General features: G+C 37.1%; 1 protein-coding gene across 2 annotated transcripts in view; it reads left to right on the top strand.

Annotated features, from left to right (window-relative positions):
- chst8.L (carbohydrate (N-acetylgalactosamine 4-0) sulfotransferase 8 L homeolog) overlaps nt 1-25,331 on the top strand; it is a 254,502-nt gene that overhangs the window by 127,945 nt on the left and 101,226 nt on the right. For both annotated transcript variants that reach the window (XM_018258014.2, XM_018258015.2), the window contains exon 3: nt 22,077-22,103. In XM_018258014.2, the coding sequence (XP_018113503.1) occupies nt 22,077-22,103 (27 nt within the window). The remainder of the gene's footprint in view (nt 1-22,076; nt 22,104-25,331) is intronic.

The raw sequence follows: 25,331 nt of genomic DNA, 5'->3' as shown, positions 1-25,331 counted from the left end.
GTTGGATAGTGGCTGGCTTGTAGCTGTCTCACACGTGCAGTACTCATGGACACAGTATAACATATTGTAGCAAACTTAGCAGATGCATCTTGTAGCACCCAGATCTGACAGACTACTTTATGCTTAGCTACTGTGGTTGGGATGTGGCTAAAACATGCCTGCCATCTGTCCCATTTACTGCACAATTATGCCATTTTCCATCTATGACAACGCTACCCCTTGTATTTTAGATATACTGTACATGCCATGTTTACAAACGAAAACGACTATTATAGATATGTTTCCTTTTAACAATTAGTCATTCTTAATACAATTTCAATACATTTTTTTTCATTTTACTGCCCATTAATGTTAACATATTTACCTGTTTCTAGCCTAATGGCTTGTTAAGGATGGTGGTGGTTTTAAATCACTAGCAAACACTTGTTATCCTAGTTGCAAGCAATGTAACCTAAAAGTTATTAATAAGCCGTGCCCCTGGGGATGTCCTACAGAACTCTGCACATGGCCTTTCATGCAAATGACTAAATGAAAGGGAATGTATCTGATCAGCAGCAGGAAACATCAATAAGACCAAACCTTATTATCACATATTCTTATATACAAATGACAATCATTAATCGTGTAAACAAGTAGTTATCTTAATTATATGCTTAGTCTAACTGAATTATATACTGGGTAATTGGCCTGGCTAGGGAGTCTGCATATGGAATCCTGCCGCTGGGTATTGTACAGCTTCTTTATCCCGTCATACGATTGTAATATAACTTCATAAGAATTATATTAGATCCTTTAGTTTTAATAAAAGTTTAGATTTGGATTCCGCAATGTATATAAACATTGTAAAAGGGAAGTTGTAACCTCTTATTAAATACTATATTTTAAATTTTTTCATTTCCCCCCCAAAACAGATGTTTCTAGGTATATTTTACAAATGAGTAAAACACATAAAACCGCATTAAAAATGGGGCAAGATGTAGAAGAACTGGTTCATAGCACCAAATATTGTACCTTGTCCCCCCATGGACTTTGTATTTATTGCATCTATATATTTAGAGCAGTGCAACAAATTGACACAATTGGGGAAAAAAAACAAGTGAGAAAAACCCAAACAAGTTCTGCTTACTGTAATGACCATAGGGGCTGTCAGGGGAGATGTTGGCTTGTGTATTTCTTCAGATGTCAAAGCCTATCCACTGCATGTTGCCCCACTACCTACTATTGTTGCTAACATAATGCCTCCTACAACTTACTATTTGAACCATGGATACATTTGTGTTTTGGACTGGGTACATTACAGTGGCGATTGGTCAATGAATTCTATCATCTCTTAATAAATGTACAAATTAAAAATATCTGCCCCAATTTTGACGCTTCACTACTTCGATTGGCCTCACACAAACCATCTTTTACTGTCATTGAATGTCACATTTCAAATTGTCGCTTGTAGGTTTATACAGTAAAATAAATGAGCTTAAACTAGTCCACTGACCCATAGCACCCAAGCATTTATTTGGATGTATTAATCTAATCTTGGCCTCACATAAACCAAGTTATCTAATAATACAATGGTTGGCCATGAGTGTCCTCAGAGTTTGTTTTACTGAATGAATAGTCAAATAACATTAGTATGTACAGTAATGTGTGGGCCAGTTGATAATGATAATTGATTATTTAGGGTGGTAACACGAGTACAGGTGATTGTAATGATGTGTCAAAAGTCAACCTTAGTAACTATAGTGCAGATCTGTTGCTCAGGTCTACAGGACCGAGGCAACCACTCTTTTTTTATATTGTTGTACCATTTTTAGAACAGAATTTAGCAACCTGTGTATCTTTTGGTGGTTCCAGAAGGACAACCCAGTTGTAATACGCAAGCAGTTGCTGTCGGATGCTAAGCTTTCTTATTTGTAGTGACCTTTTACATCATTAATGTCAAACTGATGTCTTCTACATTATCCATGAAACAAAGCTCCTTCAGTTATTTGTTAAACACTTACTGACCTTCATATTTTTTATTTCTGATCGGTTTAGCATTAATTTTATATAAAACAAGTATTTAAATTAGTTTAACAGCAGAAGTATTCCAAGGACAGAAGCTGCTATCTTATGCTTCATAATAAGGCAAAAATGTGAGAATGCATTTACTAGAGGAGCAGTTGGCCAACGTTGTGCCTTTTATTTCATCACACCCTAATGTATCAGTAAGTGATTAAACATCTCAACAAAGCTCCTAAACTATGACAAGCTGCAGCTAACTGTACTAAAATCCAGTATCATGTCAGAGAACAGAAATGTGAGAGAACCCGCCAACACAATGATGTATGACAATAGAAGTGAGGTCCTGAGAAAACATATGCAGAAAACATCATATTCATATTGAAAGAAACCCAAATTTATCACAACCTTCCCATATATTTAAAAGGTTCAGTTCTTTCAAAGAAATAAACAAACATTGCTTTCAATTGCAATTACAAACAGCTTTAAAACCAATGACAAGTTTTAATTAATGTATACTGGAACATTGCTTAGAATTATATTTTCTTTCAAATTGCACAAAACTATTTTTTAGGTTAAGTTCCCCTATAAACAGTAAACAATATCATGTATACACTGGAATCTATATAAGCACTATATATATATATATATATATATATATATATATATATATATATTTTTTTTTTTTTATTTATTTTTTTTTTTTTTCTGACCTGTAATAAATTTGTGTACTGCAGGTCAGAAAATATCCCAGGGCCTATGTATGTGTTTAAACTGCTCTCCTCTTGGGTGCATGCCGCTTGCATTTTTTGGATGCTGGCTTCCTTTGCACTCAAAATTTGTTATTTTAGCACTGAACTGCTCCTTATATAAATTATGTGAATAATGTATCTCCTAGTGATGGGTGGGCTGGCCCAATACCCACGAGTCAGTCGGGCCAACCTTGCACCCCCATTTGCGGGTGGTCGAACACTTCTTCCTGCTCTCCCCACACGCCACCTTACACTGCCGGCTTCCAGATTCCGGTTCTATAGCCGCGAGCCTGCTCGTCCCATCCCTTTTGTGACGGCATCGGCGGGGCAAGTCGGTGCAGGTCTATAAAAGGAACCCGGAAGTCGGGTGCGAGTGAAGGGAGGTCGGATATCGGCCCGGTCAAGAAAAACCGCACCAGCACATCACTATTGTATAATATAAGGTCATTGTAAGTCGTTGAGGCGTTCCATGGCCATATAAAGGCACAAGGCCATGGTTAGAGTACTTTTTATACAGATACTGGAACTCCAAAGTGACTTCTAATATCCCCATTACATATTTTTTTATACTACACAAGTTTCAGTAAATCATGTGAAAATCAAATCACTGAGCATCATCCATGACTAATTGCTGCGTGAACTGGTTGTCCATGGTTAGAGTACTTTTTATACAGATACTGGAACTCCAAAGTGACTTCTAATATCCCCGTTACATATTTTTTTATACTACACAAGTTTCAGTAAATCATGTGAAAATCAAATCACTGAGCATCATCCATGACTAATTGCTGCGTGAACTGGTTGTCTTCTTTAACTGTGATATGTTGAATGGCCAGAAAATTCTAAATCCAAAAAGGATTGTACCTGAAGGAGAATTTCCAAGGGGGGGGGGGATTTACAGCCATGTGACACTCACCAAAACATCAGGAGCTATCATTACAAAGTCTGGTCACTGTACTTGATGCCGACTGTCTCGTCAAAGCAGCACTCAATTGAGCCCTGGAGGTGAGATAATCACTGATATATGGCTTTGTTGATTAATAAGCAATTTTTTTTGTGCACAGAGGAGACCTGAATATAGCTGCACTTACTGCTACTGCAACAAGGCTAAGGCATGGCTTGCTTACAGTAGCTTTTATTTTGTCAACAGAAGAAATTATGGGGGGAGCTGTCCTCTAGTAATTGCATGGTGTGCTTGTTTCAAAGTTTATTTTGATAAGAAATATTGTTTTTTTCTTTGTATGGCCAAAAGCTGTGGGCAGTCAAGTTAGCAGCTCAATGAAGGTTCTTAATGTTGATTACTGAATGCTTTAATATGATATGTGCAGCAAACTGTATCTTGAACACAAAGTATATGAAAACTGGAAGCTTATAACATTGATTTTTCTCATGTGCCCCTTTCTTTCTTGTAATGAAAAGCTGTTACATCCAGATGGAGTTAGGAGTTTGCTGGCATCGAAGCTTTCAGTATGTCAATTGGTTTGAAGCCTAGAAAGTGATACCGAAAGATTTAAATTGATTGAATTTTCATGATTTATGAGTTTTTGTTGCAGTTCAGGGTCTCTGTAAAGCATAGTCTTTGGCATGGATTTCCAGAGTACGTTATCAAAAGCTCACTGATAGCACAGATGTTACCCTGCATGAGTGAACCAAGGTAAATCTAACCTTCTAACCTTCCAGCAGATAGATCAATCAAACAAAATCATTTGCATTCTATGCTTGTTAGCCCCAAAAATGGATTTGACAACTTGCTCCCTATGGCATTTGTTTTTGAAGCCCACATACATCTAAAGCTGCTGATATATATATAGCAAAATGCACATAATGTCTTTTTGTAGCAAACCATCACTGATGGTTTTGACTCTTGTTTTTTGCAGATCATGTTGCATATAACCCTCTCTAAGGTGGATCCCATGCTATAGAACTGGAGGAAACAGCTCCAACTTTATACTCACACACACACACTTTACAGATCTTCAATAACTTGAGAGACAACGGTTTATAATTAGCGATGGGCCTATTCGACCCATTTAGCTTGCCAAAAATGTGAGAAAATGCAAAAAGTCTAAGGGCAGCAGAAAAACTTTTGAAGCGCAAGAAATTTTTTTTGGACGTAACAATTTCTTTTACCCAGTGGAGTCTATACGCATTGTTTTTGCAGTGAACTTGCCAAAATTTTTTACTCTGCATTATTTCTAATCTCTCCTTTTAGATTTTGTGACAGGCCTTATCTGTAGGCTAGAGTCTCTCAATGCTCTCGTAGCTCCCTTAAGGGCAAGGACACACTGGGCTGATTCTCTGTCTGTGGATAAATGCAATCTGAGAATCAGCCTCTGATTCAATCTGAGATCTTCTGTGCTTGCACCTTGTGCAGAGTGCAGACACATGGAGCATATTTCATAGTTACATAGTTAAATTGGTTTGAAAAAGAAGACAAAGTCCATCAAGTTCAACCCCTCCAAATTTAACCCAGCATCGATACACACACACCCCTCTATACCCTCACATAAATTATATATACCCATATCTATACTAACTTTCAACGCTAAAACACGTGAGCATGCATTAAAGTGCGGAAATCTGCTCCTTTGCTTAGCCCTTACTCTAGATGGTACTCTTTTACGGAGTTTTTTTCCAACTTCAGTGATGTGATCTGCTTTTCGCAAAGCACTTATTCATTAATAAGGCCTAGTTTTTTTCAGGCTACTGGCATCATCCATCTCTCCAACAGGTGGAGCCAAAAGTATTCCTCCTCCCATTTCTAGTAAGCTTTCCTAGGGCATGCATACCCTAATTTGATAACATCCTCTCCCATTCATACCTCTAGCACACCAAGTCCCTGACCTACTTAGGCATTTTGTAAGGAAGGTTTAAACCCCTGCTCTCTGAAATATGAAAAACATATTTGTTTTAAAAATAATCAATTTTCATGGCATACTTACTTAGGAGAACTGCTCTAACTGCAAGCAAATTATACTCTTGAATGCAAAATAGTATTCTGGCAATAAGTTATGCTTTGTCTAATATTAAAATTTACCAATATTACATTTTGGTGGCATATCCTACATGCTGACAATTATCCACTTATGTATTAAAGCACAGCTAGGGGTGGCGCTGATCATCTCTCAATCACTTGTTCCTTTTGGAAGTAACAAGTAACTTTATTCAATCACACCAATGGAGCTGTCAGGTCTCACCAGTTAAGCTGCCAGGTGACATTATGAGCAACAGAATATTCAGCTGGTTATTCAATATTCTACTTCTGTAAAATGCATTGTTATCCCTCAATCTTTGTATTTTTTGTAATAGTTATTTATGCAGCATTGCTCTATGTGCAAATAACTCTTCAAAAATGCAAAAATCTAAAGTCCCTGCTCAGAACTTCTTGTTCCTGTTTTAGTACCACCCCCTATTCCATGTGATGTCAAAGCCATGTTTTTTTGGCGCCATAAATACTTGGCAGATATGTATGGCACATATATTACTTCCAAGGCTTAGTTGCAGGCAGGAGCCAAATGACAAGCAGTAAGAAAAAATTTCAGAGGTAAGAACAAAAGGAGTATTTTTTCAAAAACCTGTGTAGAGGTTGAATAAAGATCTCTTGCCCTTTAAGGTAACATTAACACACGGGAGGGGGGGAGGGTTTTTGCGCCGACTAGGTTTCCTTCTCCTTTAAGAGCAGTTCTTTGTTTTTCTGTACCATGGAGTGAAATCTCTATGCTCTCCCACTGGTAACTCCCTTTTTACACGTCTATAAAAACCCTGTGATTTTTTTTGTTCAGGGTTCTGACTCTTTGTGAGTTCAGAATACAAGGAGCTCATATCAAATAAGTTTTCTTTTACTTCAGGTGGTCTCGAGTTCCAAAAATTCTACACACTGTGAAATTGCAGAATTTAGGATTTTTGATGTATATAAGCATAGGAAGTAACAACTAGTGTTTAGACATCGCCTGACCAAATTATTGCCAGTTTGCCTGCATGTATGTTTCTCATTGTATTTCAGTCTATGTGATGTGCGCTACAGCTTTGGAGACTTCTAATTATATTGGGCAATAAATATGACCATATAATAGTAATAAATGATTTTTAAGAACTATTAGCCAGAGAAAGTGACTGAACTAGACATTTTAGGACCCCACATAAAAATCATCTTAGAACCCCCGTGGCCCTTAAACTTTTGAAAAATCTTTTCATACAAATAAACTGAAACTCCATATTGGTCAACTTCCTTTCTTAAGTGTTAAATTATGAAAGAATGACCCCTTTTGCAGAAATCTCCATGTCCCCAGAATCCGGTTAATAGATTCAATACATGTACTCACCTTCTCCATAGCCTGATGAAGCATAATTCATAGTCTATGAAACTTTAAATGGTCCAGGAGTGCAATAGTACATCTTCTAAATAAAGCAATTCAGGCTTAATTCTTGTTTTATCTAATTGTAAGGTTAAGCGAGTCGGTTCCTCTTCATTTGCCACAGGCACCAAAATTAAATTGTAAGCTATAATTGTGCTAATTTTTTTTAAAGGTAACATTTTTATTGTTTTAAAACATATAAAACAAAACACAGGCCATTGAATCCATATAGTATCTGCTATAGAATGTTTAAGCAATATACTTTAAAGTAGTATTTCACTCAATTATTTGGTTGGTATATCAGTCAACATGGGCACTGTATATAGGTGTGTCCGTTCATCTGCCGGAGGTCTTATACCTCCCTCTCACTTATTAACAGACAAGATTAACCAGATTCTATATAAAGTAGATGTACCCTCAACATATGCAATTTTGAGTGTTCTAGCTCATGTTAGGGTACCATGACTGCAACGGTACTCATTTTAACTGAAAAAAAATCAGTTTACCAGCCTATATAATTATGGTATTACCTATGACTTTTAAAAAGAGATGTTCTTTCCTAACCGTAACAATTTCTCCTTTTTGTATTGCATATTCCTGGCTCTCTAGAAGCATCTGCCTTTTCACTCTTCAAGGTTTTCACACCTCAGTGTCAAAGGAAGCTTCTGATTTAAATTCAAACTTTTATTTACCCCCTATTGTTGCATTTTCTATATGCACTATCTACATTTTCTGCTCAGCACAATGCTCATTAATTCTTGGATTATAAAGATGGTACATTGGTTTTCTCAGGATTATTGTTAGGAAAGAATTCAATTGTCAGAAATAATGAGCTGTACTCTGATAGTGTTTTCTTCCTGATGCACAGAGAGCACATATACCTGCCAACTACAAAAAACATCTGAGCTCTTTATTATTCTGGTGCAATGTCATTAATTCTACCTGTTAAACATTGCAGATATACAAATAATAGACAATTCTATTCTATTTCTGCCTTCCAAAGCTTTTCTTCAACTGGCTGGCGTAGATGGAAACAGTTTGAATATAGGAAGGAAGTGGCAATTATCCTTGGGTTTTGAAGTGTAGAGCCTTATCCATATCCACTGGTCCTCTGATTCAGTGTTATTAATGGAGAAACAGATTTCAGAACTAAGAAATAAATGCTAAAATAAACATGCACAAAATACTAATGCCAGGTAACATTTATGATATATTAAAATATTGGTTATTTTTCTCTTTTATACATACTGATGTGATGTGGCTCAACTCTATGTTTTGGTTCATATATCTCATTACATTTTATGTTGAATATTTTGTAGTATCTCCTTCTGAGAAAGGGTAGAAGAAATGTCCCCCCCAGGCGGGTGATTGTTAGCCATCACTTTCCATTAACAAAAAGGGTTTACTTTGTTTATTTTATATACATTTTCAGTAAAACATTGTGTAATCTGTCTTTAAAATGTTCCTTTGTACAGATGAAAACAAATTTTGTTGCTGTCCTAAGCGTTTTCTGTTTTACTAAGCAGATAAATGTGGTAATTCCAGGTTCTGTGTATTTGCTTGGCCTGTCTGCCCTGACATGTTTTCAGACCTGCCACAGGTATATACGAAATCAGGTGTACTTTCCCATATCAAGTCCAATATGCTTCAGATCAGTGGATGTAAAGGAGCCAGGTGGCATGGCAGGTTTCCCACTAGGAATGCACATTTATGAACAAAGTGCTCCATTTTTTTATTGTCAATGGGCACTGATTTTCTAGATGTGCAGGGAGGCATTCCAAGCCCACAATTACTCGGCACTAGATTTGTCTAGGCACCACTGGCTGTGTTCCAGGCAGTATTGTCTCTACAGAACTCCTTTACTTCAGCAGAGTACAGGCATCCTGTATGGGATCCTTTATCTGGAAAGCTGAAGTAAGTAAGGAAGCCATCTCCCACAGAGGCCATTTTAGGCAAATAATTTGATTGGGTTTATTTCATATTTAAATGATTTTCAGCAGACTTAAAGCAGATCGGTCACCCAGACATAAAAAGCTGTATGATGAGTCCTTTTCAAATTAAACTTGAAATCCAAATTATTTTCTTTATTAAACCATTCATAGCTGTTGTAAACTCATTTAAAATTCTCAGCTGTCAATCAAATATTGCCTGCCCCTCCTCTATGCCTTAGGCGGGGGCAGACAATTACTTTCACTTTCCATTCAGCAGTTACTAGATGTCACTGCACTCCCCACATTCCCCCTCTCTCTTTACCATTTAATTGTGTAACCAGTGCATGTGGATGGACATCAGGTCCCTCATTCTGGTGCACAAACAAGATTTTGATGCAAGCCTTGCCTTAATAACAGTGTCCACAAAATGGCTCCTGCCTGCTTGCTATAATTATGAATTTCCAGACCGAAGAAAACAAGATTCAAATAATTTATATTGCGTAATTACATTTTATTTTGCTTGACTAACTTTATATTTTTTTATATTTTTTTCGGGTGTCAGGTCCCCTTTAAGGTATAATGATTAAAGAAAGATTTTTTTATCCAGAAAAACATTATGGATAATAGATCCTATACTTGTACTGTTTCTGAGTTGCAGCATTTAATAACTAAACATATATGATCAGATATTCTGTGCCAATTTGGATCTTGATATTATTCACATTTCCTGACATATGGGGCTGATTCAGATTATGGCATGTGGAACATCCAGCTGAGTCCTGCATATGTATTTAATGTCACTGCCCACACTTCATGTGGTCTTATTTCTGATCCAAGTACTGCATCTTCAGGTCAGATGTGACTCATGGGTTGCGGAGTCCAGTAAATATATACTTGTCTGGCAATTTGCTTCCACTAGCAAATCATTTAATTAATGGGCAGCTTTTCTCACAAAGCTCTAAGAAACTCATATATTCCCTAATTTTGCATTGTGCATCCCATTTAATAAGTGAGTGTGGACCTCATTGAGGCTTTTGAGAAATAAACATAAAAAACGACCATACAAGATGTAGTCCTTCCTTAGTAAAGCACAATTGCATTCAGGTTCCCATGTAAAATTTGCTTCACAATAACAAGGAACTATGCATTTTTATTACTGTCTTTTTTTTATATATTTCCTGAAAGATGCCTATTTAACTTTATGATCAGCCATTCCTTTTATGTATTTTTGATTTAATTCAACCTATGCTGAAGTATCTTTTTTCCTATCCCAGGCTTTGATTTACAAACCAAAGTAACTTATTTACATTTCACACGCTTTCTGCAGACTGACAAACAAATCTGCATGAGTGCCGATCTTTAAATATTTCTGAGCACATACTGTTTTCTATTCTGCTTAAGGACGTTATAGAAAAATCCAAAAAATGAACACTACTTCTCAGAGTGAAATGGGTTTATTTGGACAGTTTGTTCTGCTGTTTGAACAATATTTGGTAATTAGAGGACAAACATGGACTGGACAATGGAAGTAAAATCAGGCCCAGATTTCAGACGCCGCTAGGCCGTGTGGTCCTCACCGCCATCACCGATCTAGCGAGAGCAGGTCCGCCGGTGCACTAGGGAGCTGCGTGTCCCCAGTGCTCCTCAGCAAACGTGCATGCCGCCCCCTACTAACTTGCAGCCCTAAGCCTGGGCCTTTGTGGCCTCGCTACAAATCCGGGCCTAAGTAAATTACATGTCCAAAAGCATATGATGTCCCTTTCACACTTGGTTTTTATTTTCATAAACAAAACGTATGGCAAACATTCTAGCGTCGACACGTTAAAATATCCGCCATTAACAAAACCAGTAGTTTATTTGCCTTCATCATTGGTGTTATAATTATTCTACAACTAAATTCATTACAAAAAGTGGTTACTGAGTTTGGAAAAAAACATTTTCTTCCAAGTAAAACAAAACACATGGCAAAATTCTTACGTGGACGGGTGAAAATATTCGCCATTAGCAAAACCACAATTTTGGAAGCCATTTACGATTTCCTAAGCTTTCATAAAGGCAATCATAAAGGGAACCCCACATGAGTTCACTAATCACGCTGAGTTTTGTGCCGAAAAAAGATAGTCAATCTGTGTAAATTTGCCTGAACAGGCTTTTGTAACAAAGACAAATTTGGCAACTAAAAGTCGCAAAATTCTTTGTTCAAAAAATACGTTTGGGCAATATACACAAAACCCCACATGATTAGTAAGCTCACACTAGGTTTCCTTTATGATTGCCTAAGCACGAAAGTTTGGGCAATTAAAAAATGCCCCCTCCGTGTTTTCATCATTGGTGTTAATTACAGTATATAGTGTACATTTATATTCATTACAAAAAGTGGCTACTGAGTTTGGGTAAAAAACTAAAAGTATTATTATTAACAAGTATTTATTAATCTTCAACATATTCCACTGTTCTGTACAATACATTGGTGTACATATTGAGCATACAGGATTATATACAAAAAACAACTAATAACCAATGCAACAGTTAAACAGGGCCCTGTCCAAAAGAGCTTATAATCGAAAACATCTGTTTCTTCGAGGCCTTAAAGTTGTGTATCTGGATATAATACACAAAAGCCATGAATATCTTGTAAATTATATTCTTATAAACAGTGCGTTCTGATGTCATCAGTTATAAATGGTGAGTTCTGATGTCATTTCTGTCACATGACTCACTGAAACTTGTGTATTATAATAAATAAAGTACCCCCAGTTGCAAAATATGAGGATATTAGAAGTTACCTCGGAGTTCCATGACCTGTATAAAAACATGAAACTCCTCTCTAACTTATAATATCCTTATATTTTACAGGAGGGGGTACTTTATTCACTATATCTATTTAGCTTAAATAATGTAAAAATAATATTCACAAACTAGCATTCGTTCCACTGCCTGCTCTATCTCCTGAGCATGGAAAATCCCTATTAAAAACCAAGCTGAAGTATTCTATAACCAATGGATTGTACAGACTTGTTGTACAACAAATACTGTAACAATGTACAGATACTATTCATTATTTTTAGACTTCTTATTATTTTGGTTATGTAACATACTTAAGAACAGCAACAGTCTTTGTGTGTTATAGCACTTTTTTCTCCTCTTAAGAACATTTTGTGCTTCACTATGAATACTTCTTTGTGAAAGAAGCCCATTGTGTCATTTAACTAAATGTAAGTGCCATGAAAGGTACAATAAATAAAAACAAATGAAGAAGGAACAGTATAGTCAAAGCATTGAATTGTATAAGAACAGGCACAGAGATGGAACAGCGAAACCTCAAAACAGAATTTGAGTTTTTAATTTAGTTATACTCTTAAGAAATAGAATTGTTTTGATTTATGGTCCCTTATACTATCAGAGGCTTACTCAGCCTTTCTTATTCTAATAAATTGTGGATTTTATGTATTAATAAAATTGAAATATAATGTCTGAAGGTGGGGGATTATTTTGACCAGTGTACTTTCTGAGTATAGTTGCTTGTGTGGGTTTGTTATGGGTGCTGTAGGTTTTCCAATATTCCAGGAACAGAAACATACTGTTATAGACTTCTGATTAAAATCACCACTTCCATTAGTGTGTGTGTGTGTTATGGAGCTTACACTATTAGCCCTACTGTGACAGTGTGACAATGTGACTGAACTATAAAGCTATACATTAATGCAATAGTCAATACTGGGATAGTAAGGGGGTGGGGTTTGATTAGTTGCACCTGAACAGACTGTATAAATAGAACCCCTGGGACTCCAGTGAGTCTGTTTGAAACAGGCTGCTGACTGGAAAAAAGCAACTAAAAGCAAACAAATCAACTGAAAAGTATTTGTTATTAACTTCTATTTTATATTTAGGTTTTATATTTAACTACTGTGGTTTTATTTTTTTATTAAGTTTTTTTTCTGTCTTGGGTGCTAAACAGCAACGTTTGGTGTGCTAGTGCGCTTACAGCAAGTTTGTCACAACCTGCTTTACTTTGCAGTTAGTTTTCTCTCAGTTTGAGGGGGTGCGGTTTGATTAGTTGCACCTGAACAGACGGTATAAATAGAACCCCTGGGACTCCAGTGGAGGTTGCTCTAGTGTTTAGCTGCTCTTAAAGGAGAAGTCAACCCCTTTGACGCTAAAATCCCTCCCCCTCCCCTGTGTTGCCCCCTCCCTCCTCCCCCCTGGCATACTTCCCCCCCCCCCGGGCAAATGCCCCTAAGTTGCTACTTACCCCTCGGCGCAGGTCCTGTCCACGGAGTTCACAGGCGCCATCTTCGCCCATGTGGTCTTCTTCCTGGATCTCACGGGATGGCGCCAGTGGACTCCGTGGACAGGGCCTGCGCCAAGGGGTAAATAGCAACACAGGAGTTTAAAACGAAAGGAGGTTCAAACTAGGTTAGAAGTTAGTTTGTTCTAAACCCAACATTTTTTTTTCCTATTTTGATCTGTAACTGGGATAATGAGTGCTAGTAAGGTTGAAGGTCTGACTCAGTGCACAGTCTGCCATATGTGTGCAGATTTGGAACAAGAGATCCAAAATGCTTACCTCTGTGGTGGTTGTGAGCAAATTGCTCGAGTTAGAGCACTAGAACAACAAATTGCAACACTGCAGTCGATTGACAATCTTGAAAGGAGTCTTTTGCTCACTGAGCAGGAACTTGCGGGGTCAGATAGTTTGGGGGGAACAGAACAGCAGCAGGATGTTGAGGCAGCTAGCTGGGTGGCAGTTAGAAAATCTAAGGTGGGAAAAGGGAAAATGGAGGCTGATCTAGAGCTTATACATCGCAACAAATTTGCCAGATTGTGTGATGGTGATGGGAGTATGAACTCTGGATTGGCAATTCTAGATGGGGCTGATCTATGGTGGGGTGGAGAGTAGAGTCAGGCCTAAGCAGATTGTGGTTGTAGGGAACTCAATTATTAGGAAAGTGGATAGGGTAATCTGTCGTCCGGATCGCTACAACTGAACAGTTTAAAGAATTATGGGGAAGCTAGTGTAGACGGGACAGCGGGATTAGTAAGGGGTCATGGGGAGGAATGAGGGGGGCATACAGTTTACCAGCTAAGGAGGTCCCTCTGTTACAAGGAAAACAGAATAATGCTAATTTATAAATAATTTTCCACTAAGTAATGCAAATTTCAAAAGTAAAAGTAGTAACCTCTGCTGTATGCTGGCAAATACACTGAGTTTGTCAGGTAAAATGGGAGACCTAGAATTAATTGCATGCTCTAAAAATTTATAAAATTGGTATCACTGAGATCTGGTGGTATGAAACATGTGACTGGATTGTGAATTTAAATGGTTACACCCTTTTTAGGTGGGACAGAGGGATTAAAAAGGGTGGAGAGCAACCTCCACTGGAGTCCCAGAAAGCCATTCTTTCCTCTAGCACCGTGGACCCCCTTCCATTGAGGTGCAAACCATCACGACTGTATTATCATTGGTGCTATAAACAGCCTTGTATAAGTGACGAGTATGAAGCCCAGCTACTCTTGCAGATACAAGCGGCTTCACAGCTGGGTCAAGTTGTTGCTATGGGTGACTTCAATTATCCAGACTGGGGTTATGGGGTTACTTTTGGACCTTGTAATAACTAATTATACTGAACTCATCTCTAACATTTGTGTGGGTGAGTATTTAAGTAATAGTGATCATAACATGGTCTCCTTTGAGATTCTGTTGCAGAAGCAAATTCTATAATGGAGTAACTAAAACACTAAATTTCAGACATGCAAACTTTGACAGTATAAGGGCATATCTTCTGGGATAGCAGTGGATGTGATTTACTTAGACTTTGCTAAAGCATTTGATACAGTGCCACACAAAAGGTTACTGGTTAAATTAAGGAATGTTGGCCTGGAACATAGTATTTGTACCTGGATAGAGAACTGGCTAAAAGATAGACTACAAAGAGTGGTGGTAAATGGAACATTTTCTAATTGGACCAGTGTTGTTAGTGGAGTACCACAGGGCTCTGTACTAGGTCCCTTGCTTTTCAACTTGTTTATTAATGACCTGGAGTTGGGCATTGAAAGTACTGTTTCTATTTTTGTAGTTGATACTAAATTGTGCAGAACTATAGGTTCCATGCAGGATGCTGCCACTTTGCAGAGTGATTTGTCTAAGTTGGAAAACTGGGCAGCAAACTGGAAAATGAGGTTCAATGTTGATAAATGCAAGGTTATGCACTTTGGCAAAAATAATATAAATGCAATTAATACACTAAATGGCAGTGTGTTGGGAGTTTCCTTTAATGAGAAGGATCTAGGGTTTTTTTGTAGATAACAAGTTGTCTAATTCTGGGCAGTGTCATTCTGTGGCTACTAAAGCAAATAAAGTTCTGTCTTGCATAAAAAAGGGCAGTAACATAATTATGCCTCTTTATAGGTCCCTGGTAATGCCTCATCTGGAGTATGCAGTGCAGTTTTGGACTCCAGTCCTTAAGAGGGATATGAATGAGCTGGAGAGAGTGCAGAGACGTGCAACTAAATTGGTTAGAGGGATGGAAGACATAGACCTCAAGATGAGATAGCCAATGTCCTGACTGTGACAGCTGGCAGCAAGGGCTTAAGCACAATGAGTTATACGATGAGTCAGTTGGCCTAAATATATGGATGGAAAACTCTCATTGTCTATTTAAATCATGAGTGTGTGGCGGCATTGTGTGACTGCTTCAGATCTGATTGTGTCAGTAGGAATCACAGATGTCTGCAGCTGTCATGAACCTTAAGGGTGGATAAACCCAAGCCACTCACATACTATTCCTTTAGCTCATAAAAGTTTGGCAATTTTACAACACAATGACACTTGTGTTTCATAGTTCTGCACATAACCAACTTTTTCCATCTCCAAGAACATATTTCTCCCCTTTTCTTTTAAATAAAGGTTTGTTATAAAATACCAAAGGACTGGGGGACTACTCCCAATGTAAAACTAAAATTTTGCGTAATTGTCGTTGAAGCTCTAGTGAATGAGATTTGATCAATGCACTTTTCCTGAAACCATGTTTTACTTGTAATAGATTCAATGCACAATACATTTTCAAGTCTGGGGGTTTTAGTCAAGTATATGATCATAAAATTGCTAAGCACATCAAGGAAAATACCAGATGGTCTGTTTAGTTAAATTTTTTTGCAATGGTATCTCCTGAGCAGTCTTGTTCTTACTGGCTGAGCATCCACTGTGAGAGATTTCCAAGCTCTGCACACATTTTTAAGATACAATAGCAGCATAATTTATGGGTCTGGTTTTAATTTAAAAAAAATTAGCAGAACTCGATACAAAAGGGCATATTTGTGGGTGCTATTTATGGGCCTGGTTTTAATTTCAGAAGAGATTTGCCTAAAGTATGATCAGGCCCGGATTTGTGGAAAGGCCACCAAGGCCAGGGCCAAGGGCGGCAGGATTTTAGGGGCAGCATGCTGCACAATTATACCCACATTGGTTCAAAAACACTGGGGATGTGCAGGAGATACAATAAAATTTCCCATGTGCCAATTACCATTGCTCCGGTCCCGATGATGAAAATTTGCACGAATAAAGGGGAGGGGTAAGGGGCGATGAACTGTAGTGGGCCTAGGAGCACCCTCTATGCAAATCCGCCCCTCAGTATGAGACCATATTGCAGCACTTTTTGCAAGATTTGGATTTGGCACTGTGACTTTAAAGCTCTGGACAAATAAATGCAATAATTTTGTTTTGTTCACAGTTTTGAATATATATATATATATATATATAAAATTGTATATACAAATTAGGGTTCATATCGGATTCAGTAGGCATAAGAATATTTTGTTTGGCATTGGTATATGTGCCTTCACAATATTTTGAGAAAATAAATGTGTATTCAGGATCCTGTATGTTTTACTCAGGAAATCCCTTATATGGTACAGGTATGGGACCTGTCATCCAAAATGCTCAGAACCTTATGTTTACCAGATAAGGGATCTTTCTGTTATTTGGATCACCATACTTTAAGGCTGCAAAAAAGTAATTTAAACATTAAATAAACCCAATTAGATTTGTTTTTCCTCCAATAGGGATTCATTATATATTAGTTTGTATCAAGTATTAGGTACAGTTTTATTATTACAGCCATATAGTGTCTTAGACATGATGATTTATTTGGTAAAAAGTTGATAAATGTTGCTTGAAAGATCTCATTTTAAGTTTAGATACTGCAGATTTGTGCATATAGTTTCTTTCATTGGTACAGAGACCCATCAATACAAAATTTATAAATTGACATTAATGAAAAACACTAACACTTGCGTTCAACAAATTTAATTATAACTATGTGCTTGTAGCAAGAGCATTGTTCTACTTTGGACTTAAAAACAACTTTAATTAAATACGCAAATTAATTAAGTATCACTTTACAGAGCGAGAGAAGGTGTGTGATTAATATGCTTGTCAATACATAACAATTTCACAGAATTCAACAAATGTATATTAACGGCATTCATTGTAATATTAAGGAATGGACAAATTAAACAATGTACCATGTTATAGAAATGGAAATAGTATTTCTGGATCTAGGGTAGCCTGCAGTGAAGTTGTTTTTAGGACAGCCCAAGCCATTAAACATTTTTTGTCACATGTGCCATTTTAATTTATTACTTATCACAGTGAGCAGTCAAAATGGCCAATGTAACAAAGCTTTCATGTCATAAATCAACCAGAAAAATCTCTAGTACAGGTTCACTTAATCCAGGATTCGCTTTAGGATTCAGCTGAATCTGAGCACTTTTTGCTGGTTTCAGGTTAGGGGGCACACTTGGTGCCTTGCCGATTCCTAACCATTAATGTCATGTGACTGAAGTTGACAATTTTTCAGGCGATTTTTTTAGGGGGATATTGCTTAAATTGAAATGTGCAAATTACGTTTAAATTCAGTTCAGAATTTAGCCAAATCCATTATTTCTAAAGTAATTTCTAAGTAATATATGATTTTTATGGAAAAGTACCCAGAGGTTATATTTACTACAGCAAAATTTTTAATGAATAACCAAACAGATATCCATCCTTTCTGTTTGATGGAGACGCTAAAGAGATCACTTATGTTAGCATACCAGCTGTATTCAGCTCAAAATAAAAAGTCCTTAATGAACTATCCCAAATGGAATTTGTGCTAGAGCTATGATGGGTCACTAGCAGCCTTTCAGATTTTCAGCTGCAAATTCTTTCAGGTTGTGGACAATCAGGCTCAACAACTGCAAATACTGTGTTGCAAGTTTATTTAACACAACATGTTTCGAGCGGTGGCTCTTTTTCAACTTGAAAAAGAGCCACCGCTCGAAACATGTTGTGTTAAATAAACTTGCAACACAGTATTTGCAGTTGTTGAGCCTGATTGTCCACAACCTGAAAGAATTTGCAGCTGCTCTAGCCTCTAAGGGACAGAGGCCGTGGCACAGGCCTTGAATCGTGGGTGTTGGTACACTACCTCTTTTTTTTCCTTTCAGATTTTCAGGGCCGGATTTGATAGAACGTCACCCCGAGGTCCCAGCGTCGGGCTCAACAGCATTTTTTCTTTCAGTAGGAATCTACTAGGTGAATCTCCTCCTGTCATTTTAAAGAGATACTGACACCAGAAAATAACCATTTTTTATATCTATCATAATATTGTCTTTGTATATTTTTTATAACTTTGTCATAAAAGTATTTGCCAGATGCTTTTACATTATCTTTCTTACCCCTATATACCTCTATGAGGGGGCTGCCATATTTGTGCAGCAGTAGTCCTTTAGCATTAGAAGCTCTAACCGACAGGTTGAGAAGGGAAAGTCACGTTGGCAAAACAGTCAGGTTAACATTTAATATAAGCTTCCTCATACTTAAGTAAGAAACTTTCTAAATACAATCAGTTAAAAATTCTGCATTGTTTCTGAAATAATCAAATGAATCTTCACTATCCCTCTCTCAGCATCTGTTTCTCTTCATTCTCTCTTAATGCAGCAGTTGGGTGTCAGATATTCACTGACAGTTAGATCCAATATATCTTTCCTAGCAGATGAATTAGAGCTCATTCAAATAACTGATTCCAGTACAAACAAAATTTAACAAAATAACTGCCTTTTGCACAAATTCTGCATGTAGAGAGACATTATATCTGGTAATTTTAAGTGAGCTCTTCTAGGCAAAAGTAGCCCCCCTATAAGATATATTGGATCATTCATCTGACACCCAACTGCTGCATGAAGGCAGAATGAAGAGAAACACATGCTGAGAGAGAGATAGTGAGGATGAACTTGATTATTTCAGAAACAATGCAGAATATTTAATTGATTGTACTCTCGCGATAGTTCCCCTTTAAGGAACTTCAAGTAAAAATTACTTACAAAAGCAGAACTATCAGTGAAAAATGATCAACATGACCTATATGTAACTTTTAATGTAGATTCATATTTTGAAAAGAAATTTTTTAGTGTCAGTATCACTTTGTTAGTTGTGCTGAAACCTCCCTAAGTAATACATTTTATGTCATACATTATCATTATTTTCCTTTTTCTATAAATCACTGCCATATTGATTCTCCGCTCTTTACAGATAATTTCAATCACTCATAACAGTCTGTGCCCTAGTGTATCTTAAAAGACAACTAAAGCTTAAAGGGATACTGTCATGGGAAAAAAATTTTTTTTCAAAATGAATCAGTTAATAGTGCTGCTCCAGCAGAATTCTGCACTGAAATCCATTTCTCAAAAGAGCAAACAGATTTTTTTATATTCAATTTTTAAATCTGACACGGGGCTAGACATTTTGTCAATTTCCCAGCTGCCCCATGTCATGTGACTTGTGCCTGCACTTCAGGAGAGTAATGCTTTTTGGCAGGCTGCTGTTTCTCCTTCTCAATGTAACTGAAGGAGTCTCAGTGGGACATGGGTTTTTACGATTGAGTGTTGTTCTTAGATCTACCAGGCAGCTGTTATCTTGTGTTAGGGAGCTGTTATCTGGTTACCTTCCCATTGTTCTTTTGTTTGGCTGCTGGGGGGAAAAGGGAGGGGGTGATAATCACTCCAACTTGCAGTACAGCAGTAAAGAGTGATTGCTGAAGTAGGGTGGAATTGTTGAACATTGTTTTATGCTGTATAAAAACAGGTCATGGAGCTCCTTGGTAACTTATAATATCATTATATTTGACAAGAGGGGGTACTTTATTCACTATATATATATATATATATATATATATATATATATATATATATATATATATATATATATATGTGTGTGTTGTGTGTAAAATCAAATATAACTAGTAAAGTTGTTCTAAACAGTATTGCTTGCTTTATTAATATTCTTCATTAATGTAAGTCTCTGCAGTATTCCATTAAAAAAAGAGCCCTTTGCACAGTCTGGAGACATTTATCTGTAAGCAGGGGTGCCATCTCGGCTAAGTCTTGACTGCTGGGCTGAGTGCTAGATTGCTAGATCTTAATTTTCTAAAGGTTAAAGACTCAATCAGAAATCGAATGAAGCTTTTAATAATAAAATAGTCTGATCTTAATTCTGAAGCTAATTGCTCGTTCCACTTGAAAATATTGGTTTCAGAAAGCGACAGACCTTTACAGGAATAAAAGCAATGTACATGGAATTGATAACCTGGAAAATAATTTTTAGGATTTCACAGTAAAGCAGGTCTATAATGTTGACAGCATCAAACTAGTAATTCATGGCGATACACCTCGATATGCCTTGTTTCATGTGAAACTAATTATGCATGGAAGAGATTTGTGTTCATAATTCTTTTTTGAACCCACGAGTAAAGCATTAGAACGGAAGGTGAGAATCCTGAGATGGCTTTACCAAACATATCAAATTCAGACATTTTTAGTAGCCTATTGCACAAAATGTCACAAAAGTGTCCTTTATATATTGTTGATGGGTTGAATGCAGAGAACCTTTTGTCTTTGTCTATATTAATTTTGTGTTTACAGCCTCATTGCACCCCCTGCCCATATAGGGGCTACCAAAAGGCCAATCACAGCCCTTATTCAGCACCTCAGGAATATTTTTCATGCTTGCGTTGCTCCCCAATTCTTTTTAAATCTGAATGTTGCTCCCGGGTAAAAAAGGTTGGGGACCCCTGCTATAGGTGATTCATTAAACGCTGACTTGTTTGCTGGCAATTTGCCATATTATCATTCTACTTTTATATTTATATTATTTATTAATATTTACATATTTACACATGTATACTGTATGCATACAGATAAATGCAGGGATGTGTTTTCATTAAGAACAATGTATATGTCAGATGATTTGCTGATTTAGAGTCTGGTTAGATACCATTTGTCGTAAAGAAATTTCATTCTGTTTCATTTAATGGAAACACTTGTCTTTCATTCTAAAAGGGAAAGTAAAAATCACAGAGACTAGGGGTCATTGGAGGCTATTGGGATCCTTAGATCCACAGCTAGTTAGTATGTATTGGTATATATAGTTTATATATGTATAGATAGGTCTATGTATATCTGTGCCTTCGGGTTCAGTTGGAGGGGTTGAACTTGAAGGACTTTGGTCTTGTTTCAACCCAACTTTACTGTGTAATTATTGTCGAGAACTCATCCCCCTAGAGTTCTTTAATGTGATCTTGAATGGGATGGGAAGAGGAAAGGGTTATAAAGGGAAAAATGTCTGAGAAGGACTCCTTAAATTAAAATAATTAACTCATCTTCAAGCAGTCTATGCAGTTTAAATAGTTTGGTATTCACCAAAGATAGACCGTCCACTGGTGCATCTGCTGCAAGCTAACTAAATGAGTTGTAAAAGAGGATATTGTGCATTTTACAGTCATTTTTTGTTAAATACAGACCATAATATTCCTGTGTTTCTCTTGTCCTACCTCTGCCTTTGATTTCAGTAATGTGTTTTTAGAATACACTATTTTCATCATTGATAAAATAAATGAAAAATGAAATGAAAAAGCAATACAGTGTATGGATGCTCTGTGCAAATTCTTTGTGTATTGCTGTTAAAGCAGCTTTTTTGTAATACATTTTGCTGTCTTTTTTTGCAGAGCCCTGGCTGAATGGACACCTGAAAGGTAACCTTTTTCTTTTGACTTTTTGTTCCAATGTCTAAATGTCTTGTGTTATTATGCTTATTTTATGGACAGTTCAGCTTTCAACCAATAAAATTTCCAAAAAGAACACGTGGATGCCTGTATTTAATTGCCATTTATTGACAATAATGAGTAGAGGATAACAATAGGATGACTGGTATTGTTAATGTATATGCTAATTAAATATGTGTGCAGTCATGGAATGTAGCCATTCAACTCTACAAAACCTTCAAACTGTATAAAACTGATTGCAGTCCATAGGAGGAGCAGTATCCAGCTGTCTAGAATCTATCAACAAAAATAAAAATGTAAGTTTATGGATAAGTTAGGGAAGATCTGACTACAAAAAGCAAGGAACCCACCTGCAACCGCAACATTGACATTGTGATGACACCACAGGTTAAATAGAGATGGAAAAATCTAGTTTAGCAATAGGCAGTGGAATATGTGTTTGTGTTACTGTAAAATATCATATCTGAAAATAACATCAGCAAATGCTGGAAAGTGGCAAATCTAAATTAGCTTCTCATAGCAAACACAGCCACATTAATGGGATACCCACTTGGTCTGAAGCCTGTCCATATGATCTGACCTTTCTTTCTGGAGTGCAGTAAGCCATTTGGATGGTTTTCAGGATGGAATACACAAGTTAAAAGGAGTCCACTTAGAAAACACTGTTCATGTTGGTAGGATATGGATTAAAGAAGAGGCTAGAAGGACCTAGCTACCAACTTGTTGACATATGTTTGTAGTGATTACTTTACAGCTAAACGGTATAAAATAAACTTGTTTGGTGCTTGAAGGTTTTGTGACATTGTTATATAAATATCAGTATATGTTTCTTCACTCATCATTTTCCCCTGACTACAGTGGCACAGCCGATGTGGTTTTTAGTATTGGTTGCTTTGGGCTCTCTGTAAAGTGCCACCAAAAGTGTGTAACTAGCACTGAAAAAAGAGGTGTCCGCCTAGAGGACCATCTTCCTTTTGCTTGGACTTGGGTTAAACACGATGCCACAAGTTTAATTATCTCTGCATATGTTTTTTTTACATACCTGCACTCTTGTTGGGGGCAGCAAGGTGTCATAACTTCACTATGTAAATGTCTAAAAATATATAAATATGTTTCTTTTTTTTGCTTTTTTAGCATGATCATACAATATCTTTCAATAAAGTTATCATTAAGAAAAACAAATTCCCACAAGCATGTTGGAAATGTTATACCTCCCCAAACAGAATCATCCGCGGTAATGATATAATATCATATCTTGTACTTGCCATTACACTGGTTATGAATACCACCATCACAAGCTTATTGGTTCTTTAGTCTCAAATAATAGCTGGTAAATTTCCAAGGAACACCTACTTTGACTGAAGATCAAGACACAAAGGCAGCCTTTTTTCCCTTAACAAATGATATGTAACCCCTATTTGACTGAATAAGGCAAATGCCAACTAGTGTGATAGAGCATGGGCTACACATAACCCTCTTTCACCACGATGGGCTTGCCCTAAATGGAAAGAACACATGCTGATGTTGTTGAACTACAACTCACTACTGCCAAAGATGTAAAAGAATAGAGTTGAATGTCAGGGTTTTTTTTTTTTTGCAAAACAGTAGAACAGGCTTTATTCAGGCATAAAGTGCTACAGGGTTATCATACTCACTCATGAGGTGGCCAAAGTACATTCTCCAAGTACATTCACAGGTGTAACAGAGACAGCATTTAAAGGCACCACGCTAGGAATAGCCAAAGGAGTTAAAGGAAAACTATACCCCCAAAATGAATACTTAAGCAACAGATAGTTTATATCAAATTGAATGACATATTAAAGAATCTTACCAAACTGGAATATATATTTACATAAATATTGCCCTTTTACATCTCTTGCCTTGAACCACCATTTCGTGACTCTATCTGTGCTGCCTCAGAGATCACCTGACCAGAAATACTACAACACTAACTGTAACAGGAAGAAGTGAGGAAGCAAAAGGCAGAACTCTGTCTGTTAATTGGCTCATGTGACCTTACATGTGGTTTGTATGTGTGCACAGTGAATCTTACGATCTCAGGGGGCGGCCCTTATTTTTTAAAATGGCAATTTTCTATTTATGATTACCCAATGGCACATACTACTAAAAAAGTATATTATCATGATAATGGTTCATTTACATGAAGCAGGGTTTTACACATGAGCAGTTTTACTCAGTATATTTTAATAGAGACCTACATTGTTTGGGGGGTATAGTTTTCCTTTAAGATCACCTTCCAGCACCTTCAATACCTCATGTGGCTCGGATCCCCTACAGTAGATGTGGAACAGGGATAGAACATAGCCTTATTCCCTTGTCAGTACTGTGGTCCCTTCACTACAGGCAAAGCAACGCCTGGGAGAGAGCTACTACCTTCTATCCTCCTAGTTGGAGCTTGAGCTGCTCTTTCTAGCTAAGCCTCACTGTCTCACTCTCTCTATAGAGTGCTATTACAGGAGCTACACTACACATTGACTTCACCTCGTTCATGGGGTCCCTGTACCCCGACTTCACTTAAGGGCTTGTCCCTTTAGGGCCTAACACTTCTGGGGCCTTGTTGACTCCAGGTTCAATGGACACCTCCACCCAAATCAACTGCTGCAGGCCAAAGAGGAAGGACCTCCCCCTGCAAAGCACTTTGTTACAGTGATGCAGGATATGCAACATTAACCAATGAAATGGCTATGCAAATAAGGTACCAAACATTACATGGGTTTTACCCTAACAACAGGGAGGCACTGACAGGGAATGAAGCCATAAGGGCCATTACACACTCATGGGTTGCTACAGATACTGTACTTGCATGACATCAAAAAAAGATAGTTTGATAGCTGATAGATATAGTAAGGCTACCATTCCATGACAACCACCTGAAGCAATAACAGTACAATATGCCTAAATGCTTGTGATTTATTAAATAATTAGATATTCTGCCCTTCACAATACTCAGTAATAACAAGCAACCAAATACTGTTTTTTATCCAGCTATTCTGCCTTTTCATTCTAAGAATACATTGAATATTTCTCATATATAAGTTTCATAATTAGACAGCTAACCTAAGAATGTAATCAAATTTCCCTATCTGTTTGTCATCCTGCACATGCACTGATTAGAATCATAGATAATTCTTCTCTGTCATCCCCAGCGACAAGTGGTCGCTGGTTCTATAAAATAAC

The sequence above is a fragment of the Xenopus laevis genome, chromosome 4L, assembly GCF_017654675.1.
Source record: "Xenopus laevis strain J_2021 chromosome 4L, Xenopus_laevis_v10.1, whole genome shotgun sequence".
Classification (NCBI taxonomy): Eukaryota; Metazoa; Chordata; class Amphibia; order Anura; family Pipidae; genus Xenopus; species Xenopus laevis.
The sequence above is the reverse complement of the archived record's forward strand: the minus strand, read 5'-3'. Positions and strand labels throughout refer to the sequence as shown.